Source organism: Zalophus californianus, chromosome 8 (assembly GCF_009762305.2).
Source record: "Zalophus californianus isolate mZalCal1 chromosome 8, mZalCal1.pri.v2, whole genome shotgun sequence".
Classification (NCBI taxonomy): domain Eukaryota; kingdom Metazoa; phylum Chordata; class Mammalia; order Carnivora; family Otariidae; genus Zalophus; species Zalophus californianus.
Genome location: NC_045602.1, coordinates 119,046,025 through 119,068,437, shown reverse-complemented (window position 1 = coordinate 119,068,437; position 22,413 = coordinate 119,046,025). Strand labels below are relative to the sequence as shown.

Below are 22,413 nucleotides of genomic sequence, written 5' to 3'. Positions count from 1 at the left end.
CTTATATAATTGGCTGCTCCCACGTTAGGGGCATAGATATTTACAATTGTTAGATCTTCTTGTTGGATAGGCCCTTTAAGTAGGATATAGTGTCCTTCTTCATCTCTTATTACAGTGTTTGTTTTAAAATCTAATTTGTCTGATATAAGGATTGCCACCCCAGCTTTCTTTTGGTGTCCATTAGCATGGTAAATGGTTTTCCACCCCCTCACTTTCAATCTGGGGGTGTCTTTGGGTCTAAAATGAGTCTCTTGTAGACAGCATATTGATGGGTCTTGTTTTTTAATCCAATCTGATAGCCTGTGTCTTTTGATTGGGGCACTGAGCCCATTTACATTCAGGGTAACTATTGAAAGGTATGAATTTAGTTCCATTGTATTGCCTGTAAGGTGACTGTGACTGTATATTGTCTGTGTTCCTTTCTGATCTATGCTGCTTTTAGGCTCTCTTTTTGCTTAGAGGACCCCTTTCAATATTTCTTGTAGGGCTGGTATTGTGTTTGCAAATTCCTTTAGTTTTTGTTTGTCCTGGAAGCTTTTTATCTCTCCTTCTATTTTTCAATGATAGCCTAACTGGATATAGTATTCTTGGCTGCATATTTTTCTCATTTAGTGCTCTGAAGACATCATGCCAGTCCTTTCTGGCCTGCCAAGTCTCTGTGGATAGGTCTGTTGCCAATCTAATGTTTCTACCATTGTAGGTTACATATGTCTTCTCCCGAGCTGCTTTCAAGATTTTCTCTTTGTCTCTGAGACTCGTAAGTTTTACTATTAGATGTCGGGGTGTTGACCTATTTTTATTGATTTTGAGAGGGGTTCTCTGTGCCTCCTGGATTTTGATGCCTGTTTCCTTCCTCACATTAGGGAAGTTCTCTGCTATTATTTGCTCCAATAGACCTTCTGCCCCTCTCTCTCTTTCTTCTTCTTCTGGGATCCCAATTATTCTAATGTTGTTTCGTCTTATCGTATCGCTTATCTCTCGAATTCTGCCCTCGTGATCCTATAGTTGTTTCTCTCTCTTTTTCTCAGCCTCTTTATTTTCCATCATTTGATCTTCTATATCGCTGATTCTCTCTTCTGCCTCATTTATCCTAGCAGTTAGTGCCCCCATTTTTGATTGCACCTCATTAATAGCCTTTTTGATTTCGACTTGGCTAGATTTTAGTTCTTTTATTTCTCCAGAAAGGGTTTCTCTAATAACTTCCACGCTTTTTTCAAGCCCAGCTAGTATCTTTAAAGTCATGATTCTGAACTCTAGGTCCGACATCGTACTAATGTCCGTATTGAGTAGGTCCCTGGCAGATGGTACTACCTCTTGTTCTTTTTGCTGAGGTGATTTTTTTCGTCTTGTCATTTTGTCCAGAGGAGAACAGATGAATGAGAGAACAGAATGCTAACAGGTTAACAACGTCTCCAGCAAATATACTCTATACAAATCAGAAAAGACCTGAAACCAGGGGACAAGAAGGGAAAGAAAGAAGAGGAAAAAAAGAAAAAGATAAAAACAAACAAAAACAGAACAAAACAAAACAAAACAAAACAGAATATGATCAAATATGATCAGGCTAGTGCATAGATCAGTGCCACACACTAGCTTTTGGGCATATTTTGGTCTGTTAGAAGAAAGTGCCTGCTAAAATTTTAAAGGAAGAAAGACTTATATATGTTCAAAATAAGGGTTGATACAATGAAGGGATGGCAGATGAATGTAAAGATGAAAAGTATAAAAGATTTTATAAAAGGAATTGATAAGATAGAAGTTGTTTTTAAAAAGAAAGAAGATTTAAAAAGAAAAAGAAAAGAAAAAAAAAAAAGGGAGAGAATGTGATCAGGCAGGAGAATAGAACAAAGCCATACACTAGTGATTTAGGGTATATTTTGATTTGTTAGAAGAAATTGTATCTCAAAATTTTAAAAAGAGAGAACAACTTATATATATATGCCAAAAATAAGGGTAACTACTATGAAGGGATAAAAATATGACTCTAACAATGAAAAATAAAAAGTTTTTTTTTAAAAAAGGGATTGATAAGATGTTTGAAAAAGGGAAAAAGAAAAATTAAAAAAAAGCAGTTAAAAAATTAACTTTGAAAAACTAATGAATTATGGTAAAAAAGCCATGAATTCTATGTGCAGTATTCCCCTAGCGCTGGAGTTCTCCCGTTCTCCTTGATCGGTAAACTTGGTCTTGGCTGGCTGTTCGTGCTGATCTTCTGGGGGAGGGGCCTGTTGCCGTGGTTCCCAAATGTCTTTGCCGGAGGTGGTATTGCCCCGCCCTTGTGTGTCCGGGCTAAGCAAGCTGCTCGGGTTTGCTCTCAGGAGCTTTTGTTCCCTGCAAGCTCTCGGTACAGCTTTGGAGGACCAGAGTGAAAATGGTGGTCTCCCAATCTCTGCCTGGAGGAGCTGAGAACTCGGGGCCCCGCTCCTCAGTGTGCCCCCAGAGAGAAGCAGTCACTCCCGTCTCCCTGGTCTCCGGCTGCACTCCGTGCTCACCCGGCCTGTGATTGAGCGTTTCTATCTCTGGCACCCGACCCCGTGTGGAGTCCCCAAACCCAGCAGATCCCTGCGGTGCGCTCCCGCACCGCTCCTCCCGGAGGAGGAAGGGGAGTCTCCCCGGCTCTGCCGCTTGTTGGGTCCCTGCTCGAGGAGCAGTGGCCCGACAGGGCCACGGATCACAGTTTATGGCAACCCCGAGCTGAGAGCCCGCGCCTTGGCTCCATCTCTGCAGCCGACTTCCCCGCTCCGATCCCTGGGAGCTCTGCCGCACTCAGGCACCCCCGGTCTTTCTGTGACCCCGAGGGTCCTGAGACCACATTGTCCCGCGAGGGTCCCACCCCCTGCTTAGCCACTGGAGCGACGTCCCTCAGCGGAGCCGGCTTCTAAAAGTTCTGATTTTGTGCTCCGCGGCTCTATCACTTGCCAGAAGCGGCCGACGGAGGCCCCCTCCCCCGCCATCTGTCCTCCCGAATATCGCCTCGGATTCACTTCTCCGCACGTCCTACCTTTCAGAAAGTGGTCGCTTTTCTGTTCAGAGTGTTGTTATTCTTCTTATCTTCGATCTCCTGTTGAGTTCGTAGGTGTTCAGAAAGGTTTGATTCCTATTCAGCTGAATTCCTGAGACCAGACGCAATCCAGGTCTCCTACTCCTCTGCCATCTTGCTCCGCCCCCACCTCATTTCCTCCGCTCTTGAGAGCACCATTTTCCAGGCAGTCTTGCTTGCCAACCTGGGCCCCACTGGAGTGGCTGCTTGTGCCCAGAACATCCCCTCCCATCAAAAGGTCCAATTCCTACATATACTCCTTTCCTGCTTGGAGGGACTGTGCCTGCTCTTTTATTTTTAAGACCAGAAAATAAATGTTGTGACCAAATAAGGGCAAGCCACTGAGAATGGACTGTTGTCTGAAGGCCGTGAGCAAGGGCCATCGCTACGTGTTTATTTTGAGAACTCAACATGAGGCCTGTTTGCTGGAAATCTAGTTCGGCAGTCCAGTGTCATACAGGGGAAAGTCAGCCTGGGTAAGCAAAATGCCCACAGTGCCTCACGCAAAGCCTGCATGGAATACCTTAATAACTTACAAATTCAAATGAGGGGGAGGGGAGGAGTCAAACTGGGCCAACACAACCAACACCAGGCACTGGAATTCCACCAGACTTCCTGTCCTGCATCTCTGCCTCTCTGTGTGTGTGGGTTTCTGACTTCACACTCAATCTGGTTTTTTGCATACAGTGTGAGACATATGCTGGGTTTATCCCAGGGCACATCCCCATCCCTCTTCCACTGAGGCTAGGCACAGCGTCCACATATAGTCGTGCACTGGACAATTCATGGGAGCAATTCACATCATAGTTCACTGTTGAGAAGCAGAGATGCTGGGGATGCTTGGCTGAGCCAATGCCAGAGAAAATGGAAAGAGAAGGATAGATTTTCCTAGCACATCCTTCTCTGGTGAGGAGTGGCCCTTGATGGGCCCATTCCAACGGAGTTCAAGGAATCCCATCTTGACCCTTAATGACCTCCCTAATAAGGCTGCCAGGGAATAAAGCTGGTGTTCTGATTCCCTCGTGGTTAGGAAGGAGTGCCAAAGACTGAACATTGGGGATTTCTGAACGCTCTGAATTCCTGTCTACAGGGGTCAATACAGGTAAGTCTCCTGTGTGATGGGTCACATGCTCCCTTACTGGTGGGAAATCCCAACGAAAGCATTCGAGGTTATAAATTCCCTGTGTACTCAATAGCCAAAATGTGGAAAGAGCCAAGATGTCCATCGACAGTTGAATGGATAAAGAAGATGTGGTATATATACACAATGGAATATTATGCAGCCATCAAAAGGAATGAGATCTTGCCATTTGCAACGACGTGGATGGAACTGGAGGGTGTTATGCTGAGTGAAACAAGTCAATCAGAGAAAGACATGTATCATATGACCTCACTGATATGAGGAATTCTTAATCTCAGGAACAAACTGAGGGTTGCTGGAGTGGTCGGGGGTGGGAGGGATGGGGTGGCTGGGTGATGGACATTGGGGAAGATATGTGCTACGGTGAGCGCTGTGAATTGTGTAAGACTGTTGAATCACAGATCTGTACTTCTGAAACAATAACGCAACATATTTTAAGAAAAAAGAAAAAGAAGAAGATAGCAGGAGAGGAAGAATGAAGGGGAGTAAGTCAGAGGGGGAGACGAACCAGGAGAGATGATGGACTCTGAAAAACAAACTGAGGGTTCTAGAGGGGAGGGGCTGGGGGGATGGGTTAGCCTGGTGATGGGTATTGAGGAGGGCACATTCTGCATGGAGCACTGGGTGTTATGAACAAACAATGAATCATGGAACAGTACACCAAAACAAATTATGTAATATATGGTGATTAACATAACAATTAAAAAATTAAAAAAAAATAAATTCCCTGTGTACTATTCTAGCTGCATTCCACAAGTTTTGATACACAGGATTTTCATTTAATTCAAGTCTGAATATTCTCTAAAGTTTGTTTTGGTTTTGTCTTTATGTTGTAGTCACATATTATAGTCTATATGATACTGACGCATTGGTATGTGAGATTTGCTTTGCAACATACAATGTGGTCAATATTTAGAAATGCTCCGAATGTGCTTGAGAAAAATATATACTCTCTCACCATTGGGCAAAGTTTTCTAAACATGTTTTCTAAAATATGTATTAAAATCAAGCCTATATTCCAAAACCAGAATCTTTGGAAAAGGAGAAACTGTATCTTTGGCAGCCACCCCTTAGCCAAGTGATCAAGGTTAATATCACTAGGAATAAGTCATGTTGATATCATGTGCCCCTGATGTGTGATGAAAGGGGACTTCACCTCTGTGATAATTCTTTCCCCAAGCCCATAAACCCATTCTAGTCATGAGAAACCAGCAAAGAAATGCACATCAAGGACATTCTGCAAAATACTAACATTCTCCAAAACTGTCAAGGTCTAGAAAAACAAGGAAAGACTTGAGATGTTGCAGATTGGAAGAGATGAAGATACACCCTGATGAAATGTAATGTGGTGTTCTGGACTGGATCCTGGCACAGAAAATGGACATTACAGGGAAAGCTGGTGAAATCCAAACTGAGTCTGGAGTTTGGGTAATGGTAATGGGCCAATATTAATTTCTTACTTGACAAATATACTGTGGCTACATGATAGCCGTGTGCTTGTTAGGGGAAGCTGGGTGAAGGGAATATGTGAACTCTCTGTACTAGGTTTTTAATTTTTCTGTAAATCTAAAATTATTCCGATAGAAAAGATTTATTTATTTATTTATTTTTAAAGATTTATTTCTTTATTTGAGAGAGGGAGAATGAGGGAGAGAGTACATGAGAGGGGGGAGGGTCAGAGGGAGAAGCAGGCTCCCCGCTGAGCAGGGAGCCCAATGCGGGGCTCGATCCCGGAACTCCAGGATCATGACCTGAGCTGAAGGCAGTCTCTTAAGTAACTGAGCCACCCACGCACCCCTAGAAAAGATTTATTTTTAAAATTCAAGCCTGTTGCTTGTGTTGTTCAAATCTTGTAGTAAAAATAAAGTAAGGGAAACAATAAGGGGAAGGGTCTGTCTCCACTTCTCTAAAAACTACTTTGGAGCCTTCAACCCCAATGTCCCCAAGACAAGGAAACAAACACAAACCTTGGCCATCTTCTTCATATGGTGCAGAAGAACCTATAATAAATAATAACGGAGGTCACTAATTTAACAACGAATCGGGGCATCTGCTTTAGCAGGTGTTTTCATATGTCTTCACCGCATCCCTTTAAGGGAGGCCGAGAGAGGGTGAAACGTTGTCACCCAAGTCGCGCAGCTGGGTTGAACTGGGTATGTGAGGCACGAAGCCAGGGCTGTCACACTCACTCCAGGCTGCTGCCCCAGCCTTCCGCGCTGCATGCCCTCCACGCTGGCCCTCCTCCAGCTCCCTCTATGTCCCCCACACTGCTCACGAATGTGCACCACTCCTCCATTGCCCAGGTAATTCTACTTGCTCAGGGAGATCTTCTCTGACACCCCCCGCCCAAGATCTCCGGTGTCCCCATTTAGTCCCACGACACCTTTCATTTGTCCTCCAGAGCATTTATTACATTTCTTCATTTGTAGGTTACTAATTTATCATGACAGGACTGTGAGCTTACAATGGCCTGTGTTCACTGGTGTGTGTTCCCACTGCTTACCACAGAGGCTGACACTTAGTAGGTGCTCAATAAACAAGTAGTAACTGACCGAATGTACTAACTCGGGGCACATTAAGGTTAACTCCAGGAGGTGGGGCTTGCGCTAGAGAAGCACTACAGAACTTGGTGTCCAGCTTCCAGAAGGTCCTGGAACATGATGTGGGGGCTCCATCAGGCAATAGCTACTGTATACCTGGCCCTACTCTGCCAGGATGTAGGATCCCCAGGAGGGATACCAGAGAATGGGAGATCTACGCCAGAGAAGCTCCTTTAAGACTCTATAGAATGCAGCAGCCTTCCGGTAGAAGGGGCATCCTCAGGACCCTCTTCTTACATGGAATTAGCCTTGAACCCCTCACCACCAAGATCTTTGTTGTCCAATAAGGTAACTGCCAGCCATATGTGGCTACTGAACATTCAAAAGGTGCTTAATCTAAACCCAGATGTGCTATAAGCGTAGAATACACACCAGATTTCAAAGACTTAGTTTGGGAAAAAGTGTAAAATACCTCATTAGTAATTTTTTATGTCGGTTATATACCGAAATGACAATATTTTCTGATATATTAGGTTAAATAAAATATATTATTAAAATGTAGTTCATCCTCTTTTTATTTAAGTGGCTACTAGGAAAACTTTAAATTACCTTTGTGGGTTGCATTGTGTTTTTATTGGATAGTGCTATTCTAGACTACTGACAACCTGATATGTTCATGCTATTTATGAAATCAGCCTGCAACATTTTTCACTACTTAATACACCAGACAATAGAAAGCCAGCTGAGCCACTTACATTAGAAGTAAGATAGGTCCCTTCGTTTCTCTGAGCCTCGGTTTCCTCATTTATAAAATGGAAGATAATGAAATCTACCTCACTGTGTTGTTGTGAAGATTGAACAAGGTAATTATATCTATAGGCTTACTTAATACAGTGCGTGGCATTTAATCAAAGTTTGATCAGCGGTGGCGATGATTAACACCAGTCCTACTGGGTATCTGCAAATTAGCAAAGAAGAAAGTATTTGTGGTGTCACATTAACAGATGAATCTGTCATCATGACATATTTGTTCTTCATGTTAACCATCAACAAGCTAGATGTGCTCATCCAATAAAAATGGCTGATGTTTATTGAGTGCACAGTATATGCAGGCTATGATGCATAACTATGTTATGCATTGAACATGCATCACCTTATTTCATCCTTACTGTGGGGGGGTATTGCTGATGGTCAAATTACAGTCAGAAACTGAGATTCAAGGAGGCAAAAGAGCGTGCTCCAGGCCCCACAGCGATTAAGGGATACTGTGAGAATTCAACAGGCTCTAAATGATTTCACTAGGCTGCTTCCCAGGGCAGGTGTAGTTAGGTATCCTGGTGACATGGCAGTTGTAGTCCCGGGGATGGAGAGGCCTCCGAGAGCTATTCCTGGTGCACACTGGCAAGACCACCACTGGCCTCCTTCCTCATCCTTGAATGCTGACTGAGCTCCTGGGCATGTGTCAGTCACTTAGGCTGTTAGGGGCAGAGGCTCATTTGGCTCCCTCTAGTAATGGCACAGTGGTGGTAAATGTAAGGTATCTAATAAAAAAGGAAGACAGGAATTTTGGTCACTTGGCCATGCCTCACAAAAATTCAGGGAAAACTGGACCCTGGGCCATGTGGAACACAGATGTGGTTTGGAAATTGAAATATCACCCTCCCCCGAGAAGAGTTCTAGAAATGGTCCCTCACCTGCAACAGGAGCTCAGTGCTCTGTACCTTGAGATCCTGTGGTTAAAGGGACTCAATCCCTCTGTCTCTTCCTGTTTCTGTTCCTGCGACCAATCACAACTCCCCAAGAGGAAAACCTGCTCTTAGTCCTAGACCAAGGTCACCGGGTTAGGGCTGCCCTCAGGTGGCAGTGCTTCCCTAATCCACTGAGCTGTGGTCAAGGTGAGCAAGGGGGCTGCAGAGTTGGCAGAGACGGAGCCTGCCTTCAAGACATGCACAGCCCAGTCTGACTGGCCAGTCCCAACTTGAATGGGCCGCCACCCTCACCACACAGCAGCCATTCATAATCAGGCACAGCATAGCAGTGGCTTCTTTGGCCTCCTGCCCCCCCAGTTCCCTGGGCCTGGTACCCCAGAGGAAAGCTTCCTACCACTCCGTCTACACTGTAATGGAGGCAGCAGGACTGCCGTGAACGCCCAGAGGTGAGAGGCCCTCCCTTAACTCCAGTCACACCTGCCAGGTGAGGCCTTCCCTGTCTGCTCAGTTTCAGATGCCACTCCCCCTCTTGCCCCACACTTCCTGTCTCGTTTCCCTGCTTCATTATTTTTTCCCTTAGCCCTTCTCTAACACACTACACGCTTTAGTACTTTATTTATGGTCTGTCTCTGTCCTCTAAAATGTTAAGTACCATAAAGATGGGTTTGCTCTTTTGCTGACCGATTCCTAGAATGGTGCTGCACATGATTGACACTGGGTATGAAGGAAAAGAAGGGCCAGGAATCTAGTCTGGCTGGGGGTTTAGCCAAGGAAGGCTTCCTGAAAGAAGTGACACAAGCTGAGTCAGGCCAGCCTCGGACATGGAGGATGCATTCCAATCATGTAGGCAGGGAAAGGGAGAGCATGTTCAGGGGCCTTCAGTAGTAGCACGGCTGAGGCCTCTGGTGCTCCCAGGGGGTGGCGGGTTGGGTGAGGATGGAGAGGCAGACCATGGGCAGTGAGGAGGGCCCCGCAGGTACCCTGGAGAATGGAATGGCAATGCTAGGGCTGAGGCTCAGATGGGGCTGGGGGGGCAGAGGGCAGGGGAGGGCAGACTAAGAGGCTGGGCCAGGGGCAAGGATCGTCTACAATTTGAAAGTGAACGAGTTGTTGACAGAGGAAAGCTGAGCTCTGAGTGCGGACTGTGCGCCAGCTGCTGCAGTGAGGACCTCCCTGATCTCCCTGGGCCGGCTTTGTACTAGGGTACCGCAGAAACAGGGCAACGGATGGCTGACACCTCCGCAACCTGACCAGTTGGGCTTACTGGGAAGGACATTTTGGTGATGCTGGGCCAAGCCACGGTCAATGATCCGCCTCCATAGCCCCAAGACGCCCCTCCCTTGGCCGTTTCAGCAACCATGGCAATGTCACCTCCTCCTTTCTTCCCCAGCACTCCGTCGCTGCCCCCTCCTATACATCATGGACCAAGTGGCAGCAGAGATGCCCCAGGCCACAGGACTGAGGTACGGGGCGGGGAGGCAGTTAAGAAAATGATGAGAAAATAAAGAGAATAAAGGGGATGGGAATGCAGTGTACAGGGCTCCCCAAAGCTGACACAGCGCTATGGAAGCTGGCGGGAAGCTGCCTGAGATGAGGGGCTGGTCAGTGTGAGAGAAAAAGACATCTACAAATAGCAAGGCAACAACCAAGAGTTAAACTTCACCGGAAAGGAACTTGGGCCAAGTTGGAGAAAACGCGTTCATTTTTCACGAGAGGACCAGGACCACGGTTGGATGACACCGGCCCAGAGAGTGGAGTAGGTGGGGGGACCTTCATGAGAGAGCGGGTGACATTGGGTAGTTCAGGAGGGGGGCAAGGGAGAAAGAAGGGCCTTTGCCAGAGCCGGTGGGCAGAGTAGACGCTTCAGCCCCAAGAATGCCTCCTGTGGACTGAGGCCATCAAGGTGCTGAACTCACAAAGGTAGGCCTGACTACCTGGTTCTGACCTCAGCCCTGATCAAGGTGATTTCAATTTCCATGCAAGGAATGGACAATTAATGCCTCCCTTTCTCCCTCTGCGGGGCACACCACTGCCATTCTGTCACTGAATAGAACTCCCAGGGACCAAATCTACCATGTGGCAACAGCAACAGAAATCCCAACACCTAGCCTTTGCCTACCCCAGCCCCAGAGCTCTCCAAAGGACAGGTGTTCCTTGTCCACGCCACACCCGCCCCGGCTCAGAACCATCTCCCAAAATCCCCCAGGGGAACCCTGGCCCCAGCACTCAGGGCACTCCTGCCTCCTCCAGGGCTTCAGCCCGACTCTGCCTCTGTGTCCATCCCACCGTCGTACTCTTTTCCAAAGCCCGGGCCCAGATGGCCTTCAGCCAACAATTCTAACGTTTTCCTTTTCTCCCGAACCTGAGCCCCCCAGAGGCACTTGGGATTGTTCAACCCCTAGTCCAAATTCTACATCCCATCTCCTATCCCTAGGTCAGTCTCGGGAGTGTGCTAAGCGGAACATCTCAGTGAGTAAAATATGGAAGATCTGTCATGACCCACCCCATGATGGCACATGGAGGTATGGGCTTAAAAAGACAAGAAAAACAACAAAAACAAGCAGCAGGGCAGTTTCAAGATTTATTGGGTGCGTGAGAGGACAACGATGCACAGTACAGAAAACTCTTGGTTCTAACAAGTTACGGGAGGAGTAGGCGGGGAGACGTGGAGGCTGCTGGACAACGTGACCCAGGTGGAAGGGAACCAGTCTTCCTGGTTCATGGTGCTCGGTGACACCGCTGGGGGAGCGGCAGAACCAGCTGAAGTCTCTAGCTCTGGGCCACAAGCCTCCAGGGTCCCAGGGCTTTCTCTCTGGCCTGCTCACACAGAGAGAAAAGTCCTTCCATGCTGTGCTGAGGCAACAGGGTAAGGTCTGGTGATGCTTCACATGGCAACATTATTCTTCATCACACCACTCTAGTGTCCACGATCAATCCCAACATAATCTAAAGGAGAAAGTCCAATGAGGCCAGCAGCCTGGAATTTCCATATCAGAAACACAGGCCGACTTAGCCCCTTGGCATTAACTCACCATGAGGAGTTCTCTCCAGGGCAGCTGGGACCTCTCATCCTGAGAGGGCCAGTGCCTCCATGCCCTCTGGCTTCCTCCAGCAATCTCCAGATCCAAGGCAGCTCTCCTAGAGTGAGGAGGATGCCACAGAGCAGGTGATCACAACAAGTGTCTGGGTTCCAACATGATCTCATCTTTCTCCAAGCTGTTATCAATGAGAAAGCCCCAATTAATCAGGCATGAGCTGCCAGGTTTTTTTCACCCCAAACACAGCTCAAAAATGAATCTCAGTGCTCACAGAGAAGAATCAAAATAAACACGGTCTTAAAAAATGGGTGTTTTCAGGACAAGAGCAGATATAGTAATTGGTAGACAGATGGCTGGAGAGCTAAAGCTCAGGGGCTCCTCCCACTGAGCCCCACACCCACACCCCCCAATTGGGAGTGAAGGCCCCCATTTAAGCCTCCCTCCGTTGTCATTACAACCCTGTACGTCTGTCTCCCAGGTGCTTGTGCTCACCCTAGCATCAAACTCCTCTTCGTGCTGCTCCGCCCACCACCACCCAATACACATTTCCCATCACATCACATTTGGACCACCGAATCCAAAAAGCTGCTTTCCTTTGAAAACCTTATGGCAATCAGTATAAACCACCCATATCACACAGTATACTTATGCAGAATTCATCCTGGGTCTTTAAACCCTATAAAGTACCTAAACTTGGACACAAACATAGCCCGGTTTCCCACAACGGGAGGCCAAGCTGAGAAAGGCCAAGCTACAGAGTCCCGTCATTGACTCTCACACAGCAGCACTCAATGCCTGAGACCAGAGAGCACTAGCTGGAGAGGAGCAGGAGTGTGTGAAAGCGTCAGCATTTGGAAGGGACAGGTGTGGACCCTCCAAATACGGGAAGCCACTTTCAACAATTCCTCTCCCTGCATTATCAATTGACCAGAGCACAGGCAGCCCATGATCGCTTTTGAATGCAGGGGCATGAAGGGCAGAGAGAGACCTAGGAAGAGAAGCAGGCACTACTAGCCTTTGGAATAGACTGAATCTGGGGAAACCACCCAGCCAAGCACAGGACCTCAGGAGTGGCCATTCTTGCAAAAGTCCCATAAAACCTCCCTGCCAAGGGGAATCAAAGAGAAGTCACTTTGGGCAAAAACACTGTGAAAATCGTAGGGTTGGAAATGACAGGAATCGCGTGGTCTTTTTTTTTTTTTTTTTAAGATTTTATTTATTTATGAGAGACAGAGAGAGAGAGAGGCAGAGGGAGAAGCAGGCTACCAAGGAGCAAGGAGCCCGACGCAGGACTCGATCCCAGGACCCCGGGATCATGACCTGAGCTGAAGGCAGACGCCCAACCATCTGAGCCACCCAGGCGCCCAGGAATCCTGTGGTCCGAAGCAGCACAGAAATCACCTCTGTCGTAAGTTGGTTTCTTAAATGAAGAAAATGAGGTTCTGAATAGGTCACCGAGAGAGCAGCACAAGGGGATTCAAAGCCAGGGACGGGAGTCTCTGACGTGTGGGTCTCATTTCCAATTACAACATGCTTCTGCCGTCACTCCAAGGACAGAAGGCAGGCACCCCAGAGAGCTCTCATTACCCAGCGGGACTCTGGAGACTCTTCCTCTGCAGCAAGCGCTGAGGACGTATCAAGGGCCAGATGTGATCTAGGTTGTCTGGGATTGAGGGACAGAGCTGGGGACTCACGGACATTACCTTCTCACCTCTCAGCTCCCCTATATCTTCATATGAAGTCGCTAGGAACCCGCACTTGACTATACCAGATGCAAGGAACCAACACTCCAGAGAAAAGACAAGAAATCTTACCTCAAGGACACTGGGGTCTAGAATATTCCTGATACAACTCCCATGATGGCTCTGCACATGGTGGGCTCATCTGCAACAGACCAAAACCCAAGAATGGGGTACCAACTTGTCCCTGCTCACAGCAAGGCATGGTAGGCATCAGGAAAGGGCTTAGCACAGTAGTTACCAGAGAGTAAAGTAAGCATTCGACAAACGTTGGCTGTGATTATTTCCTCCACAGACACACTATTTCCTCGTAAAAAGGACAGTAGTTAACTCTAAAGAGGGAGACAGTGTGTGGTCTACGACAGGGTGGCCAATGCTGATGAATGCATCATTAACCAGGGATAGGCTGAAAAGGAGGCCAAGGCCAGATTTACAGGAGTGCGCCATGGCTGCCCGGCAGCAACTATGCTGGACATCGAGGAAAACTCAAGTAACACACACAGCCTGGCTCCCAACAGCACGGATAGGAAGCCAAAGGCCAACAGTGACACTAATGCACACACCACTGCCCCCCGAGGCCCAACGTGTCTGTGGAGAAGATGGAATGTGGGAAAACTCCTGAAGGTGAGGATGTGGACTCTCCAAACACAGGACAACCCTTCTCTGAATCCTTCACCTATACTACCCATGAGCACGACACTGGCACCAGGTGACAGGAGACATCAAAAAGGTGGTAGAAAGGAGGAAGTGTGGGAATGCTCCAGGTCTGGAAGGGACAGGAAGGGATCCTCCAAACATGGGGAAACACTTTCAGCAAATCCTTTCCCTGCACTATCAATGACCTGGACACGGGCACCCCAGGTTAGCAGCCTGCTATCTTCCCAGGCAGGGGAAAGCTGCCCGGCCAAGCCCAGGACCTGGAGCATCATCACCACTTCATGTAAAGATTCCACCTCCCATCACCAAAGGGAAGACTAACTCCTGGCAAAAACACCGACATCGTTTATTCACCCCACACATACAGCCTGAGTACCTACTACGTGTCAGGCACCCTGGCCTCAAAAACAAAGGACACACACTAGACCTCTGTCCTCCCAGAGCTCTGGCAGTTTCCCCACTTAAAAGTGAAGCTTAGGACAAGGAAGGAACTGAGCCAAGGTTATGCGGCTGGCCAGGGGTGGGCTGAACCAGGATCTGAACCCAGACCTCTCTGACCCCAAACCCACCCCACCTACCACACCACACCCCCTTCTGCACAAGGGCTTTGCAAGAAGGGTCTCAGAACCTGAGCTCCAGGACCACCCTCTTCCCTCCCCACTCACCGCGCTGTGGCAGGAAGGCAAGGAGCTCCCCGGTCAAGGTGCTCACGCGCAGCAGCACTTACCCAGCAGGCCTCACCCCTGCACACAAGGGCGGCATCAGGAGCTGCGGATCAGGGTCCTGCAGGGCAGAAAGGGCTGCTGCCTGCGGCACGGCCCGCAAAGCCGTCCAAGGGACAGTCTCCATCTGCTCCCAAGAGAGCCGCAGAGCCCGCACGGCCTGGGCACGGGAGAGAACCGGGAAGGGGCTTTAGTGCCAAGCAGGGAGGCAGGAATCACACGCTGCCCCTCCGCGGCCCCGCGAGCGCCCCCACCTGAAAGCTCAAGACAACCGCTCTGCACAACCCGGGCTTTCACACTCCGTTAAAGACAGGTGACGCCAAAACGGGTTCACACTCCTCAGGTCACTCCGTAGGCAACCGATGAACGGCTCTGGGGGACTCAAGGCCCGGAGCCGGGGGTGGGTGAGTGCGTGAAAACCGCGGGGTCCGGGGCGCCCCTCGGGCCCGGGAACACAAGCGGCTGCGCGGCCCGCGCGTCGCCGGACCCGCTGCTGGTCGTTAGCGCGACCGGAGTCTTCCCCGCGGGCGGGCTGAGGGCGGGGGATCGGACCCGGGGCCCCTTTCTCGAGGACCCGCCTCCCGAGAGATCCGCACCCGGCGGAGGGGCCGGACACGGAGCCAGGAGCCGGGCCCGGAATCCGGGCTGACCTCCACCGGCTCTCCCCGCCCCCTCGGGCCTCAGTTTCTCCTCCTGTCGGGGAAGAGAGGGGATGCAGCACCGGCCTTGGAGGCCGCCGGGGGTCCCTGTGCAGCGCTGCCCCGCAGTGACTCACCCAGGGCGCCGGGACTGTCGTCGGCGGGGTCAGAGAGAACCACGCGAGAAGGTGCGGCTTCTCGGGTTCGGGACGGTTCGGAACGGTTCGGGACCGCTCGGGAAGGCGGCTGCAGCCGCAGGAAACCCCCTCCCGCGTCCGTCCGGCGCGGGCGGAAATGCATCTGGGGCGCGGGCTGCGGCCTAGAGCGGCGTCTCCCAGGCTGAACCCGGGCGCGCGGTCTCTTTGCGCCTCCTCGTGGATAGGAGGTGAAAATCTGAGCGGCCAGGTATCCGGGCATCCCTTTATCTTCCCATCATTCCATCCATCCATCTATTCATCCGGAAAATATTTAGGGAGCACCAGCTTTCTCATCCATTCATCCACCCACTCACCCAAACACCCATCCATTCATACATCTATATGTTCATCTAGACTCCCGTCCCCCCAGAAAAATCTACAGAGCAGCAACCTCGTATCAGGGACTGGGCTAAGCATTGGAAATATATTGAAGACAGACAGGTTTCCCGATTTTTTTGTCGTTGTTATAATATTCTCGTAGGAATAATGAGTCAGCGAAAGCAATAATTAAAAATCATAACAAGTCAGGACGTCTGGGTGGCTTAGTTGGTTAAGCGTCTGCCTTTAAAACTCTTAAAAAAAGAGTTAAAAAAAATCATGATGAGTGCTACAAAGGAAATGGGCACGGTGGTATAACAGTGGGAATGTACTTAGCCAGGGTGGACAGCAAGGGCCTGCCTGGGGGAATAACAGTGTTTTTCTTAAAAAAAGTTTTTTTTTTTTAATTTATTTGTCAAGAGAGAGAGAGCACAAGCAGGGGTTGCAGCCGGCAGGGGGAGAAGCAGGTTCCCCACTGAGCAAGGAGCCGGAAGTGGGACTCGATCCCTGGACCTTGGGATCATGACCCCAACCGAAGGCAGACGCCCAACTGGCTGACCCACCCGGGCATCCCCAACAGGGTTTTTCATAGCATGGTATCTGTCACTCCAATGCCCTATCCCATCAATGACAGAGGACACTACTACTATAATGTTAAATCATCACTAAGTTTTGAGCGCACATTATATTCCAGGATTTTGATCTATTTAATCATCATATCAATCCTATAAGGCAAACAATATTCTTATCCATTTTGCTGATGAGAAAACAAAAGCTCAGAAAGTTTATTTAATGTGTCCAAGATCACGCAGTTCATATGTGTTAAGAACTGTGCATGATCTGAGAGTGAATCCTACTTGCGAGCTAAACAGTTAGCCTATTGTTTCGTGGATGCTGGCAGAAGACACAAAATTCCTGAGTCAGTCTTAGGACCTTATTACTGTGGCAAAGCAGAGAGAGCTTCATGTTCATATGTTGGTTCCTATTCTTCATAGGTCCCATGGGGTGGTGCTGGGCCCATGACAGCTGCCTGCACACATACTGTGTTAACGTTACAGGATAGGGCCACTGAGCTTGGAGGGATTCACCACTTACAGCCAACAGAAGTAAGCCTGATTTTAGTCTGGGAGGAGGCTTTTCTCATCCTTCAAGGTTTCTCACTGCAAAACACAGCTCTAAGAAAGGGCCCAGGTAAAGAGGAGTCAAGACCTTGCATTCTTAGCATATCCTGAAAGAATGTGCATAGATGCTCAGGGCCCATGGCAGATTGCTTCTTCTAACAGTAGGTATCAGAGTCAAAATTCAAACCCAGAAATCAATCTCAGAGCAATTTAGTAGGTGCTTGAAAATATGTTTGGTAATATTTAATTTCTTTTGGGGGGGTAATATTTAATTTCTATTCCTGGTCAGAAAAGTATATTTTGGCATACTTGGATTAAACAGATGTTTTCCTCATGTGATACAGACCATCACCAACCAACAATTCCCACATTTAGAAGCATTCTCAGAAAAACTAGGACCAACAAACTGCCTATTTTCATGTGAATCTGGATATATAAATGGCTAGGAGATCCAGAGTTTGGACCTATTCACACTTTCTCCCTGATTTCCTTGTGGCACTCTTCCTGTTGAATTTAGTCTTGTTGGGAATGTCAGTTACGGTGTCCTGCCCTTCTCTGACAAAAAGTTGGATGTGGGACCCATACTGGGAAAATGATACTTTCCTCCTTGATTTTTCATGGTGAGTGTGAGGAAGCATGGATCCTAAAGCAGCTTGGAGGCTAGCTGTGGAAACATGAATAAAGTCAGCCTTCTATCAATTTCCAAAAGGTGGCTTCTTGGAAGTGGTGTGCCTTGGCAGGGTTTTGAAGGGCTCACGTAGAAAGGGGGGAACAGGAAGACATTCAGGGAAAGGGAGGAAGACTCAGAAACTGCTGTGAGGGGAGGGGTGGGGGATGAGTATGGGAAGCACTTAGGAGCTGGATGGGGTCATATCTCAACATCTCACTGCATGGCAATAGATGAGCTTCAAATGTTGTTACAGGAGAAGAGAAATCCTCATTATTGCTATGAAAGAGAACTCACCTGGTTCTAAAATGTAAGAAAAATTCCATGTGTCCCAGTCAGCTCTTGGCACTGGGGGACTTAAAAAAATGAGAGAAAAGGACAGTGGAACTGATCCCAGTAGAGTAAATCAATGAAATTACAAAAGCAAAAAGTAAGATGGCAGAAAATGAGCATAACCACATTTAGGGCAGCAGAGGCACTTTCAGGAATGAGAGAGGGGTCAGAGGATAGTCAGAGCAGAGAGAAAAAATTAGAGAAATATATAGCAAAATCGCCTTAAGGAAAAATAGAAAACCTGAATCATCTTAGAACACTTTGAAGTGTTGAGTCAGTAGTTAACAATATTTCCACAAAGAAAACATCATACCCAGCTTTTCAGTCCTACACAGTCTCCCAGATAATAGAAGAAGAGGGAGATGTTCTCAGTTCACAGAGTAACCCATGATCCCCAAATTAGGCAAGGTCAATGGAAGGAAAGTAAATTACAGTCCATCTGACGAATGTAGATGTAAACATCTTTTAAAATATATTGGCAACTTCAGGTGGAAGCAGCCTTGGCCCCCAGTGCCCTTAAAGGACAGTAACTGCGCTCCTGTCTTGTAAATGTCTTCTGACCATTGATTTCAGACTTCCGGCCTCCAGAATAGTGACAGAATAAATTTCTGCCATTGTAAACCTCCCAGTTTGTGGTACTTTGTTATGGCAGCCTTAGGAAATTAATACAACAGACATTCTTAAAACTTTTCTCTACCATATTCTAGCTGTATTATCAAGTGACTTCATCTTTCTGAAACTCAGTTTTTAAACTTTAAAATAGATAAAATATGCAAATTGGTGCAGCTGCTATAGAAAATAGTATAGTATAGCAATTGCCCAAAAAAATGAAAAAATTACCATATGATCCAGCAATTCCACTTAAGGGTATATTCTTGAAACAATTAGGAATGTGATCTTAAAGGGATATTTGTCTACTTGTGTTCATAGCAGCACTATTCATGATAGCCAAAGTTGGAAGCAACTCAAGTATCCAACAACAGATGAATGGATAAAAAAAAATGTGATACACACACACACACACACACACACACACACACACACACACACACGCACACCCCAATGGAATATTATTTAGCCTTAAGAAGGAAGGAAATTTTGACATATGCCACAGCATGGAGGAACCTTGAGGACATGATGTTTAGTGAAATAAGCCAGACACAAAAGGACAAATACTGTATGATTCCACTAATATGAGGCACCTAGAGTAGTCAAATTCAGAGACAGAAGGGAGAATGGTGGCTGTCAGGGCCTGGGGAAGCCAGGAATGGGGAATTATTGTTTCAAGGTACAGTTCCAGTTTTGCAAGATAAAAATTCCGAGATTGGTTGCACAGCAGTGTGAATATACTGAACACTACTGAGCTGAATATTTAAAAATGGTTAAGATGATAACTTTCATGTTATGCGTATTTTACCACAATTAAAAAATTTAAAAGTAGGCCAAATAATACAAGATATGAAACTCAGTACCATAAGTGCTTTTTAAAAAATAAGTGTTGGGTTATAGTAAGGCAGTTTAATAAATTTTAGAATCATCACCATAATCATCATCATCACTTGATAAAAATTAATATCCATTCATAACTTTTAAAAATTCTTAGAATTCTAGAAGTAGAATATATAACGTAAACTATCTGCCAATATTATCCATAATGGTGGAATCATAGAAGCATTCTTCTGTTTTCATCCTGGAAGTCCCAGAGAAATAGCGGGGGGGGGGGTGGAGGGAAGGGACGTATGTCCGATGCCGTTGGCCAGGAAGACCCAAGGTCTTAAGAGTGAAGAATTGATGTGATCAGTTACCATGGCAAAAGATAATGGGGCAAAGCCAAATATTATCCTGGAATGCCCAAGTATTCAAGCAAAAAAGTTAAGCCAAGAAAGTTTAAGTAATGAGCCACATATATCTCAGTAATTTAGTTAGCAAGGAAGGTCCAGGGTTGTTGTTCAGGGAGGCCCAAGTTAATTAGCTGCAACCATCCAGATTGAGTAGTCAAGACAGTTGTTTTCAAAGATTGTCCACCATGGATGGAAGGAAAGTCCAGTGTCCCTGCTAAGGCTATCAGTCTTTAGCTAGGACTCTAGTTCATGAGGGCCCAGCCTTGCTAGTTTCTGGAGGGAGAGGGCCACTGCTTCTCAGGCCCCTCATGCAGGGGCCTGAGTCATTCATACCTTCTCTGAGCCCACGCTGAGTCCCTCTCCAGAACCAGTGGTCCACAGCCCAGCACAAAAATGAACCAGAAGCAAAACTAGTATGAGAGAGGGTGTGAGGGTCAGAGGAGCCAGCTAGGGGACCTAGGGAGAAGGAGGTACAGAGACCTAGGTGGAAGCTGACCCTGGTGGGAAGTGTCCAGTGGGGACCCTGGGCTGTTGGAGACCCCCAAAACAGGCCAAGATCCAGGCCATGGGCAGCTTAGAAAGAGTCTGTCATGCCTGAGAGGCCCTGAGGGGCTAGACTGGCTCTGGCTTCCATCAGGCCTCAGTCCCACTGTGCAGTAGCTGGAGCCTATTCCTTCCGAAAGAAAAAGTAACAGACGAGCAGCAAGAAGCAGATGAGGATGATGAACAGATATAGCAAGGTTTCCAGCATGGTGACCATTCTTAATGCGGAGACAGGGCCTGGAGCTCTTGCAGGCCGCACAAGGTTGGTTCTGGACTTTCAGCTTGGACCCTGGGCACCACCTCCTTGGAAAAATCTGTCCAGCAAGCCACAGTTCCATCTCCCCAGGGGAAGGGGCTCCACACCACAGGGATCTCTCAGCCACTGTGAGGTCACAAACTCCAGGATGGTGGAATGTTGGCCTCCCAGCTATAGCCCAAATCTTTATTAATGTGACCAGTATGTTGAAAGCAGGACTCCTGGTACGTAATCATTGAATTTTTTTGCCTGCCACTTTAGACTTTCTAAATGGAAGTATCTTTTCCCCTATCCTTAGAAAAATACCAGGCAGGCCTCAAAGCTTTCTTTCTTTTTTTTTTTAATAATTTTTTATTGTTATGTTAATCACCATACATTACATCATTAGTTTTTGATGTAGTGTTCCATGATTCATTGTTTGTGCATAACACCCAGTGCTCCACGCAGAATGTGCCCTCTTTAATACCCATCACCAGGCTAACCCATCCCCCCACCCCCCCTCCCCTCTAGAACCCTCAGTTTGTTTTTCAGAGTCCATCGTCTCTAAAGGCCTCAAAGCTTTCCGATCATTCTTAGGTAATAAATCTTTAATCACTAAAATTGCAAACACTGTTTCCATTTGGTAATGACCAGTCTAGTATATAAATTTCAATAATTATAGGTGAGACTTCTCTCAGCATCTAGGGCCAAGCATAGGGTGGGCTGCTATCAGCTGAGAGGGGATAGGAGACTTCTCCCTTATCCAAATGTATTTCTCTTTGCCAGGAAGACTCTGCCCACTCTCTTACCCCCAGTATCTCAAGGATCAGAACAGATGAAATTAAGATTAAGGTGGAGGGGAGACTTCTGTCCAGGTTGGGCACATATTTAATGTAGGTCTCTCTCTTGGCCTCTGTTGTAGGGGTTCTTTGGAGAATCCACCCTTTGTCCTCCTAGGGATATGAATAGGCCAGGCCCTACCTGGGGATTCCCTCACCCTAGCAGGCTCCCTCCTGGGCAGCAACTCTTGGGTAGCTCGTGGACATTCCTACTGATACCGGAGACTGGGGGAGTTCTTGGGTCCTGAGCCCTCAACCACCAGCTGGTGCCAGGTTCTTGACTTTGCCACGACAAAGAATTCAAGGATAATCAGAGTAAAATATAGCAGAGAAGCTTTATTGCAAAGCAAAAGTACACACTCTTAGAAACTGAGTGGTGCTGGATAGATGTGGGATTCTGATTCTCTTTAATTAATTTTTAAATTATTAACATATAAGGTATTGTTTCAGGGGTACAGGTCCGCGATTCATCAGTCTTACACAATACACAGCGCTCACCACGACACATACAGTCCCCAATGTCCATCACCCAGCGACCCCATCCCTCCCACCCCCCCCCACTCCAGCAACCCTCAGTTTGTTTCCTGAGATTGAGTCTCTTATGATTTGTCTCCCTCTCTAGTTTTGTCTTATTTCATTTTTTCCTCTCTTCCCCTTGTGATCCTCTGCCATGTTTCTCAAATTGGGATTCTGATTCTCACAGGCAGCTATAAGCAAGGGGTGGAATATTTTTGTAGGGTTCTAGAAATAGTTCCAAGCACTCCATATATCATTACGCATGCTCGAGACCAGTAACTCTGCGCAGGCGCAGTCTGATTTTTCTCTTGCGCACGAGCGGTGGACATCTACGAGGAGGAGTCCTCTAGCGCCCCCAGTGGAGGGGTCATTCTCCATCAACTGCAGGCTAACTGGGGCTTTTGCGCATGCGTGCCGCAGGTGGCGCATCGTGCTGGTTTCTCAGGCTTCTTATGGCCGCAAGCGTCCCGTTATTCAACAGGTGTGAGGCCAGTTCCCTCCCTGTTCCTTGTCTTTCTTCCTCCGGCCGGTACCCAACATTTCCCTAGTCTACCTGCCTCACTACCACAGATGCTACAC

General features: G+C 47.5%; 1 protein-coding gene and 2 non-coding genes across 3 annotated transcripts; all 3 read right to left on the bottom strand.

Moving 5' to 3' along the window:
- Positions 1–11,003: 11,003 nt before the first annotated feature.
- On the bottom strand, positions 11,004–15,673 carry LOC113937613. Its single transcript, XM_035729032.1, has 4 exons — positions 15,362–15,673; positions 14,592–14,746; positions 11,463–11,568; positions 11,004–11,376 (listed from the first exon to the last, which is right to left on the bottom strand). Exons 1-4 carry the CDS (start codon positions 15,671–15,673, stop codon positions 11,338–11,340), a joined length of 612 nt encoding a protein of 203 aa, XP_035584925.1. The 3' UTR covers positions 11,004–11,337.
- On the bottom strand, positions 12,301–12,435 carry LOC113938807. The gene has a single exon (XR_003525009.1). It is a non-coding gene; the product is annotated as a small nucleolar RNA SNORA71 (small nucleolar RNA).
- On the bottom strand, positions 13,956–14,098 carry LOC113938809. Its single transcript, XR_003525011.1, has one exon. It is a non-coding gene; the product is annotated as a small nucleolar RNA SNORA71 (small nucleolar RNA).
- Positions 15,674–22,413: the final 6,740 nt, after the last annotated feature.

Coding starts and splice junctions, on each gene's coding strand:
- LOC113937613 (XM_035729032.1), bottom strand. CDS start 15,673: ATGGATGGATGGAATGATGGGAAGATAAAGGGATGCCCGGATACCTGG. Junction 14,747..15,361: donor CGACAGTCCCGGCGCCCTGG/GTGAGTCACTGC, acceptor TCCCGTGCCCAG/GCCGTGCGGGCTCTGCGGCT. Junction 11,569..14,591: donor GCAGGGGTGAGGCCTGCTGG/GTAAGTGCTGCT, acceptor TCCTCACTCTAG/GAGAGCTGCCTTGGATCTGG.